Source organism: Podarcis raffonei, chromosome 11, assembly GCF_027172205.1.
Source record: "Podarcis raffonei isolate rPodRaf1 chromosome 11, rPodRaf1.pri, whole genome shotgun sequence".
Taxonomy (NCBI): domain Eukaryota; kingdom Metazoa; phylum Chordata; class Lepidosauria; order Squamata; family Lacertidae; genus Podarcis; species Podarcis raffonei.
Genome location: NC_070612.1, coordinates 25,336,540 through 25,355,438, shown reverse-complemented (window position 1 = coordinate 25,355,438; position 18,899 = coordinate 25,336,540). Strand labels below are relative to the sequence as shown.

Genomic DNA, 18,899 nt, shown 5'->3' with positions numbered 1-18,899 from the left:
GCGGTACCTGTTTATCTACTTGCACTTTGACGTGCTAGGTTGGCAGGAGCAGGGACCGAGCAACGGGAGCTCACCCCGTCGGGGGGATTTGAACCGCCAATCTTCTGATCGGCAAGCCCAAGAGGCTCAGTGGTTTAGACCACAGCGCCACCTGCGTCCCTTTCACAATATGCTACGCTGATTCTAAACCTGCATGGCCAGGCGTCCAAGGGGCACACGTACAAGTATCAATTCCTAACTTCTGGTCAGACAAATCTTTTCTAGACATCCATTGTAATATTAACGCTGTCGCAGTTTGAAGATGAAATTTTAATCATAATGGGAAAGAAGGGGCGAGGCCCAATATACTTATAAAAATAAAGGATCCGCCTTGCTTACCATCACCTCTACGTTCCGATGAGGTTCCACAAACCCATGAACAGTCAATTTACGAAGCACTGAAAAATGAAGTAATGTTACTGCCCCATAAAATATTACTACTCCCATGAAAGCCACTCATGGTCTAATAGCCAACACAGTGAACAACCACTGCAGCAAAATGTTTCCATTTCTTAAAATATCAAACATTTCTTTAAAAAATAATAATCAAATAAACTGGAAGTTTTAAACATTTGGCTTCTCACTCTATCATGACATTGTTAATATTCCACTAATGAGTAAAACCAGCAGCAGATAAAAGAAAGAAAATCTAACAAAACCAGTTCCAAAGGGTCACAGAATATTTTGGTTGCTGTTTCAAGAAGAAGAAGAAGAAGAGGAGGAGCTTGGATTTGATATCCTGCTTTATCACTACCCGAAGGAGTCTCAAAGCGGCTAACATTCTCCTTTCCCTTCCTCTCCCACAACAAACACTCTGTGAGGTAAGCTGGGCTGAGAGACTTCAGAGAAGTGTGACTAGCCCAAGGTCACCCAGCAGCTGCATGTGGAGGAGTGGAGATGCGAACCCGGTTCCCCAGATTACGAATCTACCGCTCTTATCCACTACACCACACTGGCACACCACACTGGCACACCACAAGAGCGAATACAATCTTTTCACCCACACTTCCATGTCTTAAAGCAGGAATCCAATATGCTCTTTCAATATTTTTATTATAAGCTGCGGCTCAAGACAAAACATGTATGCAAGTTGAAGCAAAGAGTGCCAAGAATATAATGAATGTGCAGTTTGGAACAAAGAGTGTTTGGATGGAACATCCTACCAGTATAAAATATGAATGGCTCAATTTTACCTGGCACTGTAGGAGAGACATACAAAATGCTCTTAGGAATCATGAGCTTTCAAAATTAACATAAATCTGTATTCCGAGACCAGTCTAGAAAAGCACCAAGTGCTGGAAAGAATTTTGCATACCCCTCAGCAACCAGTGAATGACACCAATAAAATAAAATCTCTTATGATCCCCATGCAAATGCAACTCTCTGAAGACACAGAATGTCTTACTCCATTAGTAGAAAATTTGAAAGCCCACCTTACTGTGCACATTCATACTGATCTGACACATTTTGTTAATTACCTTTCAGTGATAAAAGAGTTCTTTCTAGTGAGTTGCTCATAGCAGTTTCATCTTTAGTACAAATCTGCTGAAGGAATGTATCTGTATGGTGATTCCACAGGGAACAGGTAAAGCTGTAAATTCCAGAAGCTAACTGCAATGTAAAAAATAAATAAATTACTAGTCAAAATAGTTCTTGTTAATGGAACACAGTGAACCAATCCAACTATATTAATCATGCCTAAATCCCATAGAAAGTAATGGCGTTTAAGGTAGTCAAGACTAACTTGTTCCAATGGATTTATTAGGACACAGCAGCACAATGCAAAGTACAATAAGTTTCAGTGAGCTCAAAGGCGTTTACTTTTTAATAAGTGTATTTTGGAATACAGCTTCACTCATGACTGTTTTAACTGAAACTGCTCTTAATAGTGTATTTTTTTACGGTGATGGAAAATCATCTATGGTGAAAAGCAGTTTATAAATATCAGAAATAAATATTTTTAAAAATAAAACAGTTCTGGTCTCGAAATATAATTAAGGATCCATAGATCATGTGCTCCTTTCTTCTCACTAAAGTCTCCTCTATGCCTTTAAGGGAACTACCTATCTTAACCACTGTTGAAACTAACCAGATCCCAAAAGTGGAATGCGAAACATGGTTGTGATGAGAATCAATTCCAATCACTTAACAATGGTTGAACATTTGGAGCTTTTACATAAATATGGAACACTCAGTTTGTTCTTAATCTGAAACAAGCCGAAGAAAATTATGCATATTCCTATGCACAAAGCAAATAAAATCTAGCCACATCCAGTCTCACACTGAGAGAGAAAATGTTTCCTTTTCAACAGAATTGAGACAAACATCAGTGTATGTGAATACTTCTACTGAGTATGGCATTTTACTAAACTCACTGGCAGACTTTGTCCCAGTTCAGATCATCATAAACCATGTGGTTTTGATGATCAGCAATGAACCATGGTGAGCCTTGGCCTTTAACACTCCCCCTTCCCTACTCCTCTGCAGGTAAGAGGAGAGTGAAAGGTTCCAATTGCAGTTTTAAAGCAAACCACAATTTTGACTCACATATGAACTCTTGAGAGTCCCATGGACTGCAAGAAGATCAAACCTCTCCATTCTGAAGGAAATCAGCCCTGAGTGCTCACTGGAAGGACAGATCCTGAAGCTGAGGCTCCAATACTTTGGCCACCTCATGAGAAGAGAAGACTCCCTGGAAAAGACCCTGATGTTGGGGAAAATGGAGGGCACAAGGAGAAGGGGATGACAGAGGACAAGATGGTTGGATAGTGTTCTCGAAGCTACCAGCATGAGTTTGACCAAACTGCGGGAGGCAGTGGAAGACAGGAGTGCCTGGCATGCTCTGGTCCATGGAGTCACGAAGAGTTGGACACGACTAAACGACTAAACAACAACAACATGAATTCAGGGAGTTGAGATTTGTTCTAAACATCATCAGTTAAAACAGTATCAGGATCAAACTTGATATTCTGTTTTGTTTTAACTGTACTTGATCAGAACAATCCACAGTTCCTTGAGTTTTGTGCCACCGTGGCTTGTTCTAAAAGTGAAAGCTCCGCTGTCTAACCTGCAAAGGGGTGGTGATGAGGAGTATGGAAGTGCAAGGCTAACCATGGTTTGTGACACGAAGTTGTGGCTTGCTCTGTCCTGTCACATATGAAGGAGGAAAGGTGAACACATGGTTCTCAATCATCTAAGCTATGATTATCTGAACTGGGCCTTTGCCGTTAAGATTTCAGTAATGTACACAATGACACACACAGAACTCAGACGTTAACATATACATTTCTGAAGATGAGCCTATATGCTGTACTATGAAAACAGCTGTAGTGATTAGCAAAATGTACACGACAAAGTACAAGCTTGTCCTTAAACAAGCTGAAAAAATATTCTGGGTATAAGCATTGTGTTAAAACTATGATAATGACAGAAACACAGCTAAGCAAAATTCAAATTAATTAAACTTCCCTCAGAACACTGCAAGATGGAGACAGATGGCTGTAAATTAAAAAAAATGTTGTGCAAGTACTTTTGTTTCAGACATAACCCAATTTGTCTTAAAATGCAATTGCTTTTCCAGAAAATAGATTGGTTTTCTTTTTTTTCTGCAGGAATATCAGCATGCTTTCTACATATCAAAGATTCTACACACACCCTCTCATGCGAGGAAGCCCCACCTGCTGTCCTGTACATTGTGCTCCAGACTGTTCAATATCACTGCCCTTAAAAAAGTTTATGTATTCCCACTGTAAACCTTTGTGTTGGGCTCATCAAAATTAAGCTTCTTGCATGGGGTTTATCATTTCAAAAAAGTACAGTTAAAGAAATATAAAGCCAGAGAAAACGCTTGTTTTAGTCCCCAAGTAACAGAACAGGATCATAAGCTCTCATACAATATCATAACTATTAATGCTTAATTCAGATCCATGTCACAGTTTCTATTAAATAGAAAAAGATCACCTTTACTAGTATGATGTGTGTAAGAATATTTAAACCTGGCTTGTTTTCCTTAGTTATGCTGCATCTGAATCTAAACCATGACTGAGGACTGCCTGCAAAGTAAGATGTGTGCTTTGGTTGAATACACACCACACATTTAAAACACACACACCCTGTTAGAAATCCTGTAAACTGTAGTTTACCCCTTACAGAGCCACAAATTTCCAACACCCTTAACAAGCTGGTTCCCAGGATTCTTGAGGCGAGAGAATGTTCTTTAAATGTATGGTGTGTATGAAGTTCAAGATCTGAAGACGATTTATTTAGCTATTCATTTAAAATGTTTTAGGCAGCTTTTCTAGTTAAGAAACACCAGGTGTATTAGAAAGAAAAGGGTGCGTCCTTACATACATAACGAATAAAATCCAAATACATTCACCCCTACCCTGAAATAATGCATGCCTTCCCATTTCTCTTAGCAGCAATTGTAAAGCGCACTGAGGGTTTTGTGCGCCGTCTCCTCCCAATTCCATTTCAACAGCCTTTTCCTTTTAAAGCCCTAAACGGCCTTGGTCCAGTATATCTGAAGGAGTGTCTCCACCTCCATCATTCTGCCCGGACACTGAAGTCCAGCGCCGAGGGCCTTCTGACGGTTCCCTCACTGCGAGAAGCCAAGTTACAGGGAACCAGGCAGAGGGCCTTCTCGGTAGTGGCACCCGCCCTGTGGAATGCCCTCCCACCAGATGTCAAAGAGAAAAATATCTACCAAACTTTTAGAAGCCATCTAAAGGCAGCCCTGTTTAGGGAGGCTTTTAATGTTTAATGCGTTACTGTGTTTTAGTGTTTGCTGGAAGCCACCCAGAGTGGCTGGGGAAACCCAGCCAGATAGGCAGGGTATAAATAATATATTATTATTATTATTATTATTATTATTATTATTATTATTATTATTATTACAGCAACCATGGCATTATGTCTGCAGTAAGGGGAAAAACTTAACAGTGGAACAGAAAATGATAGTTTGAAGCTGGTTTCAAATGATGGTTTATAGCTAGCTGCTGGTTTACGTTAACCAAGGTGCAGACACAATTTTATTTATTTGTTACATTTATATCTCCTTCAACCCATTTTATCCTCACAATCCTGTGTGGTAGGTAAAGTTGAGAGACAATGACTGGCCCAAGATCACCCACAGAGCTTCATGGCTGTGGAGATTTGAACCCTGGTCCACGAGGAAGTAGGGGGATTCAACAGTAGAGGAGGAGGTTGGATCTTTTCATCGTGGTCAGGAGACTGGGAAACATTACATTAAATTGACTGAGTTGCCCGATATTGTGCTGTAAAGAAGCGCTTGATCAAAATGACACGTTTTGCCAGCAGGCTGTCATCAACTACAACAAAGGTTAAAAAGAAATACTTTCAAACTGGAGTTCCCTTGGGCAGCAGCTTCCTGTGTTCCCAGTTGCATGCGGCTGTCATATTACTCTCTTCTAAAATGCGGGGATCAGAAGAAATGAAATAGCATGCCTGATAGGAGAACCTAATCTGACTCAAAGACTGCATTATTGGAAGGGATACTTACATCATAGAAAAGTTTTCTATCTGCAGCAAGCCGTTTAGATGCCAAAGTCTTTGTGACGTGGTAGAAGGTAAGTAGAGCTCTGTGCTGTCGAAGATCATCTTGAATTTTAACAGATTCGACAAGAGTGGGAATAAGTTCTGGCCACTGCCTAGGGCAATCCAGCCTCGCGACTTTGGCAATCAACACAGAAATCTGAGTGGCAATCTGCAAAGGCAACCAAAGGAAATACAGTTAAGACAGCAGGCGCATGATGGCCACAATCCAAAAGGGAGTCAGTCCTGGTTAAAGTGACTGGTTTCCATTTTAAATAGCCTCACACATCTGATGAAATTTCAGCCAACATTTTGCAAAGCTGATAAATTAACTCAATTCAAAATTTAAGATTTAAGAACAAGGAATGTTCCCGTTCACTTTTCCAATCAGTCATTCCTTTCCCGCTCTGATCCAGTTTGCTATTTCCACTGTACCAGAAATCTGTCAGTATTCTATGGCCACTGAGCATGCTCAGTCCTCATGGGGTCTTTTGGGTCTCCCCAGCTCATTGGATTTTTTCCTTCCTCATCTGTAAAGTCTATTGAGTCCAGCATCCTGCTTTCACAGTCAGTGGTCAACCAAGTGCCTATGGGAAGCCTGAGCACAACAGCACTCTCCAGACCTGTGATTCCCCCCAAAAATGATATTCAGAGGCATATTGCCTCTGACTGTGGAGGTAGAACATAGCCTTCAGGGCTAGTAGCCACCAGTAATCTTATCCTCCATGAATTTAAAAGCCATCTAAGCCGCTGGCAATCACTATTCTTGTGGGAGTAAATTCCACAATTTATCTACATAGACAAACCTCAAACACTCAGCTTCAGGGAATGTCCATGAGTTGTAGCATTATAAGAACTTATCTCTACCCACTTTCTGTACACCATGAATAATTGTATATACTTTTCTTATGTTGCCTCTTACATGACTTTTCTCAAAACTGAAAAGCCCCAAATTTTGTAACCTTTCCTCATAAGGGAACTGCCCCACCCCCTTAATAATTTTGGTTGCCTTTTCTGTAAGAGTCTTTAAAGGTCCACAAGACTCTTGCCTATCTTTGCTCCAACAAACTTCACACTCAACTATCTCCAGCTTGAACACTTTATCATCTTGCCCATCTCACCCCACAGATAAGGCTGTGTTGTCCCACATTTAATTGTCCAGAATTGCACCTAACACCTGACAGCTACCGCTTTCTCAGATCAGGTGATAAATCTGATAAAAGTAGGCTGTCATCCTGCAAATAAGCCACTTAGATGCTAAGCTTTTGTTCTGCCGACAATTCTACTGAAAATTAGGAACAGAAAACGAAGAGTAAAAATGATTAACCTTACAAATCTCTGACTTGTCTTCTCATGCACAATGGATACACTTGCCGGCTCTGCTAATCTACCACCATTAATAATTTCATCTCTCTGAGATTTAGCAGGAATTATTTCTTCATTTAATAGGCTTCTTTTATAAAAATAATAATAATCCCAAAACCACTTAATTCTAATGTTAAACTTTAAAATTACAAGATACAGCCTTAGAGTGTTAATATGAATTTTTTTCTTGTAATAATCACTAACCTGATTTATTGGCTCATTGAAATTGGCAATAAGCCCTGCACGTAATGTAGATTTCTCCTCTTCTGAAAGAGCACTGTTTTTAAAGAAATAAATACACATAATAGATGCAACTTCTCATTTCTTACTATCTAAACGTTTTGAGAGTTTCTTCTACTTAGCAAGAATACTGGAAGAATGACACATGTTTTCTAGTAATGTTTGAGACAAGCCTAAAGTCTACAGATTGGATCCAAAGAACCATGTGCTGAAAGAAAATAGCTATTAGCACTATTCTGCAGACTTGTACAAGAGCTTGCATAAGTGTTGACGCAAGAGGTTCCACTGCAGTTCTTACATGTTTCCTGCTCAAGCTGAAGAAAATAAGTTGGGTGTAGTTCCACTTTTCTCCTGGAATAGCAGCAAGAGTAAAACAGTCCTTGTGTGGCAAGTCCCCTCCCCCATGTGAAATGAAGACACTGGACACATTATTTAAGGTTAACGGGCATAAAAAGGCCACAACTTTATTGATTGCAGAATTGAAAGGTATTGGCCTTAGGCATTGGCTCCTATCGACTACCCGGCATGGAGACCGGGAAGGGTTATCCACAAGCCGTGGGAGTCCTGTTGAAGTACGCCAACTAGGATCCCACGGGTGTCACCGCTCGGGGGCGTGCCGGAGGCCCTTACCTCCCTAGGTTTCGGACAAGGCAACGCCCCCCGGAGTCCTCTACCGGACTACCCTTTTCATTGGGGGAAGGTGATGGTGCTTCCTTCCCCCCATTCATTTGCATAACAATTCAACCCCCTGCCAATGCCTAACCGCCAATACCGCGAAAGTTGTGACGTTTGCTACGAGGTAGGCAAAAAAACCAAAAGGCAAGAAGTGCGCCAAATTGGAAAAATTCCTACCAGGCCCCTTGCGGCGACCAACCGGAGTCCATAGCAAGGTCATAGCTAGCTAAGCCTAAAGGGTGGGTGGGATGGGAAAAAAACGCTCAGCTGGAAAGGGGAAAGAGGGCGGTCCCCGGGCGTGCCTGGCCTTAAATAGGCTAGGCCCCGCCTCCCCAGCCCACCGATTGGCGGGCAGGGTCGAAGGCACGCCCGGGGATTCCCTGTTCTCACGGGGGCAAAAGGCCAGCCCCCGCATGTGTGGGAGGGGTTAACCCGCAACCCCCTCTCCTCCCTAAGCTCGGAAATGGCTTTGCGGAAGTGGAAGATACCTTCGGATCCAACTGTATGATACCCAAGGAGGAATGCACAGGTTCCGCTTGCTTTGCTCATATAGGTCAGCAAGTGAGAATAAAAGCTGAATCTTTATTTTGGAACTTATTATTGATGTAGAAATTGTTCACTTTGGTTATGTATTTTTGAAGTTTCGGTTATGACTATGTTATGTTTGTAGTTATGTACAGTGGTACCTCGGTTTTTGAATGTCTCCATTGACAAACATTTCGGAACTCTCAATGCTGTAAACCCGGAAGTAAATGCTTTGGTTTTCAAACACGTCTCTGAAGTCAAACAGGAAACACGGCTTCCGCTGTGTGCGAGATCCTGAAGCCTAGCTGTCGGTTATTGAGTTTCGGTTTTCGAATGTTTCGGAACTCAAACAGTCTTCCAGAATGGATTACATTAGAAAACTGAGGTACCACTGTTATTGTTTATATGTTGTAAGCCACTTTGAGCCTGCTTTTAACTTTGGAAAGGCCACATACAAATAATATGATTGTTTGATTAACTGAAGAGACAGTTGAAAAGTTTTACATTTTATCAGTAATCTGTAACATAATGAAGTTGATAAAAAGCTTAATTATTCAAGAGGCCAGTCTCTCTTTCTTTCCTGGGCTATGTCTGCAAACTTTCGCACAAAAGACTCAGATGAATTTTAAAATCAGATGGCAACGTGGAATAAGGCGTAGCTGCTATTGAGAAAGAAACTTCCACTCTATGTGGCTCTCCCCTTAATTTTTCTCAGGATCGTAGCTAAGAAACCAAGCTTTCAAAAACCATCAAAGTATTTTAGGAATTTAACTAGCATTAGGGGTCATATTTAAATGTTAGCATTAAGAAATGTTTCTGTGCCATGTATAAATACATTTGTGGAAGACCATGGGGAATTAAGAGATTTGTCACTTTTTAGGCAAGTGGAACATTTTTCCAACTGTGAAAATGCATAACACAACAGAAAATGGAAAAGGATACATTCACCTTACAGGTATAACCAGGTGCAATATTTGCTAAAGTACTTAAAGCATAAGGGTTTATGTGGATATTGAAAATGGAAAAACAAAAACAAAGAAGCCTTTTGGAAGCTGCTCATGTGATGCAATACTGACATCTGCAGGAATGTAGAAGTGATCTTTATTCCCCACACAGGAGTGTCACACAATCAGGTTTATAATTTAGCCATTTTCCTCCACCACTAAAAAAATCTGATTACTTAGATAACATTTGTGAAGCTATCTAAACCCATGAAATAAGATAAATAAATTCTATGTAGTAATAAAATATATTTGCACCAAGTTCTAGAACTACCTTCAGAAAATCTCAGAATTCTTCTACTAACATATTTCCCCCATATACATGTCACAAATTAAGTTAAAAGTGCATGAAGTTGCATTAAATATTTAGTCCTATGAAAGATACCAACCTAAAGTTATAGGAACTGATGAAAACAAGGATGTAAAAAAAAAAACAGGAGAAGCTAATTTTCATTTATTAATAAAATGTAAAAACTACTTCATCAAAGAATTCTCCAAACAGCATACAAATACAATTGCAGGGAAAAAATGGTTAACATCCACAAAGCAATTTAAAGCAAAGATACATAATCATTAAAAACACAGATAAAAATCAATGAAACTTTAAGAAAAATATATAAGCAATAAAATCATAGGATTGCCAAAACAGAAAAGTTTTCAACGAATATCTAAAAGAATATAATGATGGCATTTGCCTAATGTCTCTGCAGCAATTTTCCCCTGCCCCTACCCCTGTATTAAACATGGCACAGGCTTGCATCAGTGCAGTCGTAACCAGAGCTTATTGTTAACTTGGGTTTGAAGTTGGTGTCCAAACCCTTTGTAAAAGCAAGCCCTAATTATTGTCAGCCATTGATCTCCACACAAGTCTTAACACCGGTTCAGAACAGAAAGAGCTAGAGAATTCTGAAGTGAATAGAGGAATCTCTCCCTTGGTAAACTGCATAAAGGGATATACAGGATAGGATATAAAGCAGGGGTTGGCAAGCTTACCAAATGATGGGCCGGCCCACGTTCCATCCATCGGAGGATGGGCTGGAGCGTGTGTGCACGCGCACTCTTCTGGGTCGGAGGAGTGCCCGTGCGCACACACTATTTCTGGCGCTCCTCTGACCCAGATGTGCACCAGAAATAGCGTGCGCACATGTGCACGGGCGCTTCTCCATCCTGCACGCGTGCACACATGCTATTTCTGGCTCACATCCAGGTCAGAGGAGCGCCCGTGCACAGGCGCCATCAACCCGGAAGTCGGTCCCTGCACCACACCGCGCCAGTAAGAGCAGGCGGCGGGGGACTGCAGGGGTCACCGTGGGCTGGATAGACAAGCCCCGGGGGCTGCTACCGGCCTATGGGCGTTAGGTTGCCGACCCCTGATATAAAGTCTTCAATCTGGTCTGAACCACAAACGTTTCTCATAACTGCAACTTTTAAAAGAATATATATAGCAAAATAAGAGCAAAGTGAATGTGTTCCTTACTGTGGTGCCACACGTCTCCAATAGCGGTCAATTCCATTTTTGAAGTAAAGCACAGCTAACCACCTCACATTTACATCCAAGGTGTGATTTGTGAAGATATTCTGGAAGAGAAGTAGAGAGTTAAACATAGCACTCTCTCTCTATAGTACACATCATTTTAGCACTGGAGAATGGCATAATGGTTGGAAGCCTCCATATTATACTAAACTGTGTTAACAGAAAATAAGGTTTTAATAAAAGCAATATTGGATATAATGTGAATTTAGTCAATCTTTGACCAGGAAATACATAATCTGCTTTTACTTTTTAGCCTGACCCCCAGCAGAAGAATATGCAGAGTTTAAGCACTGTATTTTATTTTATTTTATTTAAGTTGCTATAAGCCACTCAATACCTCTGGGAAGAGAATGTCTGAGAACATGGCATAGGCTGGGGAAAACAATGGAGAGCCCCAGTCTCTGCCTCATTCCTCACTCATATTACAGATGCCTACTGTAATTAATATCCAATCTACTGCAGTGGCATTTAAAAGGGCTGGGGGGACTCTATAATGGAAACCAATTCATACTGGATGTTGCCAAAGCAATAAGGCCAACACTTTCATTTCCTTCCTCATTCAACATCATCAACAAGCTGGTTTATGTTCTCTCCCGGCCATCATGTTTTAATGGACACAACACTGGACTAATCCCAAAAACTAGATCAACTACAAGCATCTCAGTGTGAAGTGGAATTTTCCCAGGCTGTAAGCTCTGCAGTGAAGCACTAGCTGCCTGTTGGCTTTTGAAGACACAGCAGTGTAGATGCAGCCTATGCATCCATCCACTATATAAACACACATGAGAAGGATGGAAACATACCCCAGATCTCATACAAGCAACCGCAAATAAATTCCTATCAAATGTGGCAAAAATAGGCCCAATATTCAGCACTTTCAAATCAGAAGGCAGAATTATCAAAAGACCTTTAGTCTGCACATCAAAAGGAGAGAACATAGACATTATTCAGCAAAATGAGCAAGCTTTGTTAAACAAATTCAGAGTCCTGCTTCAGGCTACAGTACCTTGGCATATTAAGCTCTCTTTCTCACACCGCCCCTTCAGCACAGTTATCATTAAACTGGGAAGTCTCTTATTAACCACAGTTTCATGTTTCATTCAAACCGGGAAACTATGGTTACTTGCTCCTGAACAAGCCAGGATCTTAAACCATGGTTTGAAGTTAAGATCCTGGCTTGTAAGAAAGCTCATAAGGTAAAGGTAAAGGTAAAGGTACCCCTGCCCGTACGGGCCAGTCGTGTCCGACTCTAGGGTTGTGCGCCCATCTCACTTAAGAGGCCGGGGGCCAGCGCTGTCCGGAGACACTTCCGGGTCACGTGGCCAACGTGACGAAGCTGCTCTGGCGAGCCAGCACCAGTGCAGCGCATGGAAACGCCGTTTACCTTCCCGATATAAAGCGGTACCTATTTATCTGCTTGCACTTAGGCGTGCTTTCGAACTGCTAGGTGGGCAGGAGCTGGGACCGAAAGACGGGAGCTCACCCCGCCGCGGAGATTCGAACCGCTGACCATACGATCAGCAAGTCCTAGGCACTGAGGTTTTACCCACAGCGCCACCAGCGTCCCAATGTAAGAAAGCTCATAGCACTCAGTAATTAGTAACTGAGTAGGGCTGAGATCGCCACCATCCATTTCATCAATTTGCCTAACGAAATTTTAACAGAATTAAGGAGAGCATTGCTAACATTAGGATTCTTGCACACAGAGACCAAGTTAACACTTAAAATATGCTAGGGCTTCTGAGTTTTGGTTAACTATAATCAAGCAACACATTAGTATATGCTGCCCAATTGCTCTCACTCTTCCCCTGGTATGAGTGGGAATAACAAACCATGAAGACTTGGCTACCTATTGTACCTAAATAAAGATCATAGTATACTAACAAGTCAGAATCCATTAAAGCAACATGGCTTAAGGATGACTAGTGAATGGGGGATTGTTAGGCAGAAACAAGCCACAATCCCTGGTTTGGATGCAATGTAAAGTCAAGACTTCCTTGTTTATTTATATCCAATTTTCAAGGAGCAAGAGAGCAGCATGCACCAGCAGTTTATCATTATGTCTGTACGCAATGAGGTGTATGATTCTAAATTCTGTCTTTTATATAACATTGCTAAAAATTAATATTCCACGCCATCAGCTATCACATCAATAAATCATCTGTCCAAACTCTGTTTCCATCTTATGAAATGTGAGCCACGTTAAATTCTTATTCAATTAAATGAATTAACATAAGTAGCCTTGGGGCTGCTCTTAATTAGAAGAGGTAGAAAGACATTCAAATTTTAAGGTTTGAGGGCAAATTCAGCTTTGTTAATTGGAAACGAATAAATTCCCTTATTTGCTGGAAAGGACTTAGGTCAGATGTAAACTAGAAAAGCAAGTGTGCTTCCTTCCTCATTTTCGGTTTTTGCTTCACACAAGGAGTATCTAAATATGCAGGAAAGACTGGTCATGTTTGCACATAATGCTAAGACAGGATCTGCCAACCTAGTGCCCTCCAGCAGTTTTGGACTACAACTCCCATCAGTCCCAGCTAGGACACCCGTGTTAGCTGAGGCTGATGGAAGTTGTAGTCCAAAACAGCTGGAGGGCACCAGGTAGGCGAAGGCTGTGCAAGCAGCCAAATACTTCTGCTTCCCTCCTCCTTTCCAAAAGAGCTGAACTCAGCATTATGTCTGAACCTGAGACCACAGTTTGCTTTGGCAAACGAACTGCAGCTGCAAGCCAACTTGAAGCCATGGCCTTGACACTGGCTTAGCTATAACGATGTGTCAGGGCAAAGCAAGCCAGGAGCCTAAGTTTTGATGCAACACTAAGGTACCCTCTACATGGTCTGTGGACCCACTTACAGAACAGAGGAGTGAAGCTGGAAAGCTCAGACTTTGTGCATTAGCCCACAAAGCATTGTCTAATAAACCATAAGTTGTGGTTTAGTTTTACATGCAAGCGGAGCCACTACGCCACTTGCTATTCATGCCGATTTCAATCAACACCGCATCTGCTGAACTTCTGAAGCCCAATGTTCTATTTCAGGTCTGCCTGGACATGCTCACTGCTGATCCCTAGATGAGGCAGGTGTATTCTGAATTTCAAGGGGCGTAAAAGAAAGATACTGTTTTCAGACTTAAAATTATCCCCCCTTTGATATCTCTGTCAGTGAATGAGTGAGGCCCAAGCATTATATATAGATATAATAGATATATGTAGAAATAATGTCAATATGTACTGAGCCACAATTCTATGCACACTTGCCTGGCAGTAAGCCCCACTGAAGGCACGGGGACTTGCTTATGTGTAAACATGTACAGAATTGCACTGTTACCCACCCTCTTGTTTCTTAGCTTCAAGGCCCATGTAAGTCTTATCAATGAATCATAGCATCGTAAGAGTTGGAAGGCACCCAAGGCTCATCCACTCCAACCCACTGAATTGCAGGAATCTCAGCTAATGCACCAATGACAGATGGCCATCCGTTGTTGTTGTTGTTTAGTCGTTTAGTCGTGTCCGACTCTTCGTGACCCCATGGACCAGAGCACGCCAGGCACCTCTGTCCTCCACTACCTCCCGCAGTTTGGTCAAACTCATGCTGGTAACCTCGAAAACACTATCCAACCATCTCGTCCTCTGTCGCCCCCTTCTCCTTGTGCCCTCCATCTTTCCCAGCATCAGTGTCTTCTCCAGGGAGTCTTCTCTTCTCATGAGGTGGCCAAAGTACTGGAGCCTCAGCTTCAGGATCTGTCCTTCCAGTGAGCACTCAGGGCTGATTTCCTTAAGAATGGATGCGTTTGATCTTCTTGCAGTCCATGGGACTCTCAAAGTCTTCTCCAGCACCATAATTCAAAAGCATCAATTCTTCGGCGATCAGCCTTCTTTATGGTCCAGCTCTCACTTCCATACATCACTACTGGGAAAACCATGGCTTTAACTATACGGACCTTTGTTGGCAAGGTGACGTCTCTACTTCTCAAGATGCTGTCTAGGCCTGTCATTGCCCTTCTCCCAAGAAGCAGGCGTCTTTTAATTTCGTGGCTGCTGTCACCATCTGCAGTGATCATGGAGCCCAAGAAAGTAAAATCTCTCACTGCCTCCATTTCTTCGCCTTCTATTTGCCAGGAGGTGATGGGACCAGTGGCCATGATCTTCGTTTTTTTTATGTTGAGCTTCAGACCATATTTTGCGCTCTCCTCTTTCACCCTCATTAAAAGGTTCTTTAATTCCTCCTCACTTTCTGCCATCAAGGTTGTGTCATCTGCATATCTGAGGTTGTTGATATTTCTTCCGGCAATCTTAATTCCAGCTTAGGATTCATCCAGCCCAGCCTTTCGCATGATGTATTCTGCATATAAATTAAATAAGCAGGGAGACAAAATACAGCCTTGTCATACTCCTTTCCCAATTTTGAACCAATCAGTTGTTCCATATCCAGTTCTAACTGTAGCTTCTTGTCCCACATAGAGATTTCTCAGGAGACAGATGAGGTGACCAGGCACTCCCATTTCTTTAAGAACTTGCCATAGTTTGCTGTGGTCGACACAGTCAAAGGCTTTTGCATAGTCAATGAAGCAGAAGTAGATGTCTTTCTGGAACTCTCTAGCTTTCTCCATAATCCAGCGCATGTTTGCAATTTGGTCTCTGGTTCCTCTGCCTCTTCTAAATCCAGCTTGCACTTCTGGGAGTTCTCAATCCACATACTGCTTGAGTCTTCCTTGTAGAATTTTAAGCATAACCTTGCTAGCGTGTGAAATGAGTGCAATTGTGTGGTAGTTGGAGCATTCTTTGGCACTGCCCTTCTTTGGGATTGGGATGTAGACTGATCTTCTCCAATCTTCTGGCCACTGCTGAGTTTTCCAAATTTGCTGGCATATTGAGTGTAGCACCTTAACAACATCATCTTTTAAAATTTTAAATAGTTCAGCTGGAATATCATCACTTCCACTGGCCTTGTTATTAGCAGTGCTTTCTAAGGCCCATTTGACTTCACTTTCCAGGATGTCTGGCTCAAGGTCAGCAACCACACTACCTGGGGTGTACAAGACATCCATATCTTTCTGGTATAATTCCTCTGTGTATTCTTGCCACCTCTTCTTGATGTCTTCTGCTTCTGTTAGGTCCTTACCACTTTTGTCCTTTATTATGGTAATCTTTGTACGAAATGTTCCTTTCATATCTCCAATTTTCTTGAACAGATCTCTGGTTCTTCCCATTCTGTTGTTTTCCTCTATTTCTTTGCATTGCTCGTTTAAGAAGGCCTTCTTGTCTCTCCTTGCTATTCTTTGGAAGTCTGCATTAAATTTCCTGTATCTTTCACTATCTCCCTCGCATTTTGCTTGCCTTCTCTCCCCCGCTATTTGTAAGGCCTTGTTGGACAGCCACTTTGCTTTCTTGCATTTCTTTTTCATTGGGATGATTTTCGTTGCTGCCTCCTGTACAATGTTACAAGCCTCCATCCATAGTTCTTCAGGCACTCTGTCCACCAAATCTAAATCCTTAAACCTGTTCCTCACTTCCACTGTGTATTCATAAGGGATTTGACTTAGATTGTATCTTACCGGCCCAGTGGTTTTTCCTACTTTCTTCAGTTTAAGCTTGAATTTTGCTATAAGAAGCTGATGATCTGAGCCACAGTCAGCTTCAGGTCTTGTTTTTGCTGACTGTATAGAGCTTCTCCATCTTTGGCTGCAGAGAATGTAATCAATCTGATTTCGATGCTGCCCATCTGGTGATGTCCATGTGTAGAGTCGTCTCTTGTGTTGTTGGAAAAGCGTGTTTGTGATGACCAGCTTGTTCTCTTGACAGAACTCTATTAGCCTTTGCCCTGCTTCATTTTGATCTCCAAGGCCAAACTTGCCAGTTGTTCCTTTTATCTCTTGACTCCCTACTTTAGCATTCCAATCCCCTATAATGAGAAGAACATCCTTCTTTGGTGTCACTTCTATAAGGTGTTGTAAGTCTTCATAGAATTGGTCAATTTCAGTTTCTTCAGCACCAGTAGTTGGTGCATAAACTTGGATTACTGTGATGTTAAAAGGTCTGCCTTGGATTCGTATTGAGATCATTCTATCATTTTTGAGATTGCATCCCAGTACAGCTTTTGCCACTCTTTTGTTGACTATGAGGGCCACTCCATTTCTTTTACGGGTTTCTTGCCCACAGTAGTAGATGTGATAGTCATCCGAACTGAATTCGCCCATCCCCGTCCATTTTAGTTCACTGATGCCCAGGATGTCAATATTTATTCTTGCCATCTCATTTTTGACCACCTCCAACTTACCCAGGTTCATGGTTCTTACATTCCAGGTTCCTATGCAATATTTTTCTTTACAGCATTGGACTTTCCTTTCGCTTCCAGGCATATCCGCAACTGAGCGTCCTTTCGGCTTTGGCCCAGCCGCTTCATCAGCTCTGGATCTACTTGTACTTGTCCTCCGCTCTTCCCCAGTAGCATGTTGGACGCCTTCCGACCTGAGGGGCTCATCTTCCAGCATCATAACTTTTGGCCATCCAGCCTCTGCTTAAAAACCTCCAAGGAAGGAGAGTCCACACCCTCTCGAGGGGGTCTGTTTCATTGCCGAACAGCTCTAACTCTCAAAAAGTTTTTCCATATGTTTAGTTGGAATCTCCTTTCTTGTAACTTGAAGCCATTGGTTCGAGGCCTAACCTCTGGAGCAGGAGAAAATAAGCTTGTTCCCCATTCCATGTGACAGCCCTTAAGATATTTGGAGGTGGCTATCATATCTGCTCTCGGTCTCCTCTTTTCCAGGTTAAACATACCCAGCCTTGAAGATGAGGAAGAAGGGATGGTGTCATATTGAATGGAGAGGTAGAGGAAAGAGAAGTACCGAGCCCCCTTGCCTGTGACTGTGTCAGCCTTAACCCCACTTCCTATCCAGTCCACAAATGGCAGGCATTTAACAGTTACTTATAATGCTCCAAATCAGCAGGAGTGGACTGCAGGTATCCTGTAAATCTGCAAAAACAAATAATTAAATTCTGCATCTCAGTTGGTGGACCTTGAGGTTCTAGTAAAAAGACAAAATAGCTTCCATAAGCCCTAATGTCTACCTTCCCCAATGCTTAAACTCTGCTGAAAATTGATTAATTGCTACAAGAAACAGCACCTTTGCCTTTTAAAAAAATAAATACATTGGGGTGAGAAATATATATCTTGACCAAGAAAGAAGTCAGAGGAGTGAAGGGGAAAAAAGGAAACAATAATGACTTAAGACTTACCAACAATACTGAATAGAACCCTGGTTGTGTCTCCCACTGTTTCAGTTGTTCCTCGGCTGGTTTCAGCACAACGGTATCTTGACTGGTGGCTTGGGTCAAGACCTGAAGAACAATGCTACTGGCACTATTGAGATCCATGAAAATCTGCCAAAGATATTTCAAGAGAAACCCATTGGCATAAATATATACACTATTTAACTATTCTATATTGCAGCATTCAAAATTCGCCAGGCACAATTTGCACCTGACTATTGACTACTTGCGACCAAGTGAAGCTGCCTTGGTGCCAGGATAGCGCCTGACGTCTCCACCATCTGGAGGTGCATGCCTGGGGATCCCTGGATCTTGACTGTTTTCACACACTAGGAACACATCCTGTAGAATTCTATCCATGATATCTTATCTGCACAATTAGAATAAATTTCAGGAACCAAAAAGTCATACTGAAAAATACAATTTTCAAGTTGTCTTGCCCAAAAATGGCAACTAGACATTCCTGTTTGGTGACTAACCCTAGTTTAAGGAGCCATTTGCTGCCTAGCTTATATATCTGAGTTTCCATATGGCAACTTCACCTGTTACTGTATTTGGAAATTTAAGTATTCACCGAACCCAAGACTTTGAATCAATATTTAATTGAACCACTATATATCACCTGAAGACTGAGAATATAGAGTGGAAGTCAACATTAGACATGCTTACTGTAGACTTGTTGAAATCCATGGATACATAT

At 41.8% G+C, this 18,899-nt stretch overlaps 1 protein-coding gene across 4 annotated transcripts in view; it reads right to left on the bottom strand.

The window, feature by feature from the left end:
- IPO11 (importin 11) overlaps positions 1–18,899 on the bottom strand; it is a 76,799-nt gene that overhangs the window by 52,896 nt on the left and 5,004 nt on the right. For all 4 annotated transcript variants that reach the window (XM_053408582.1, XM_053408581.1, XM_053408579.1 and 1 more), the window contains exons 2-7: positions 18,167–18,310; positions 10,876–10,976; positions 7,162–7,234; positions 5,561–5,764; positions 1,518–1,650; positions 379–437 (exon numbers count right to left, since the gene is read on the bottom strand). In XM_053408582.1, coding sequence (XP_053264557.1) covers positions 379–437; positions 1,518–1,650; positions 5,561–5,764; positions 7,162–7,234; positions 10,876–10,976; positions 18,167–18,304 — 708 coding nt within the window. In that variant the 5' untranslated portion in view covers positions 18,305–18,310. The remainder of the gene's footprint in view (positions 1–378; positions 438–1,517; positions 1,651–5,560; positions 5,765–7,161; positions 7,235–10,875; positions 10,977–18,166; positions 18,311–18,899) is intronic.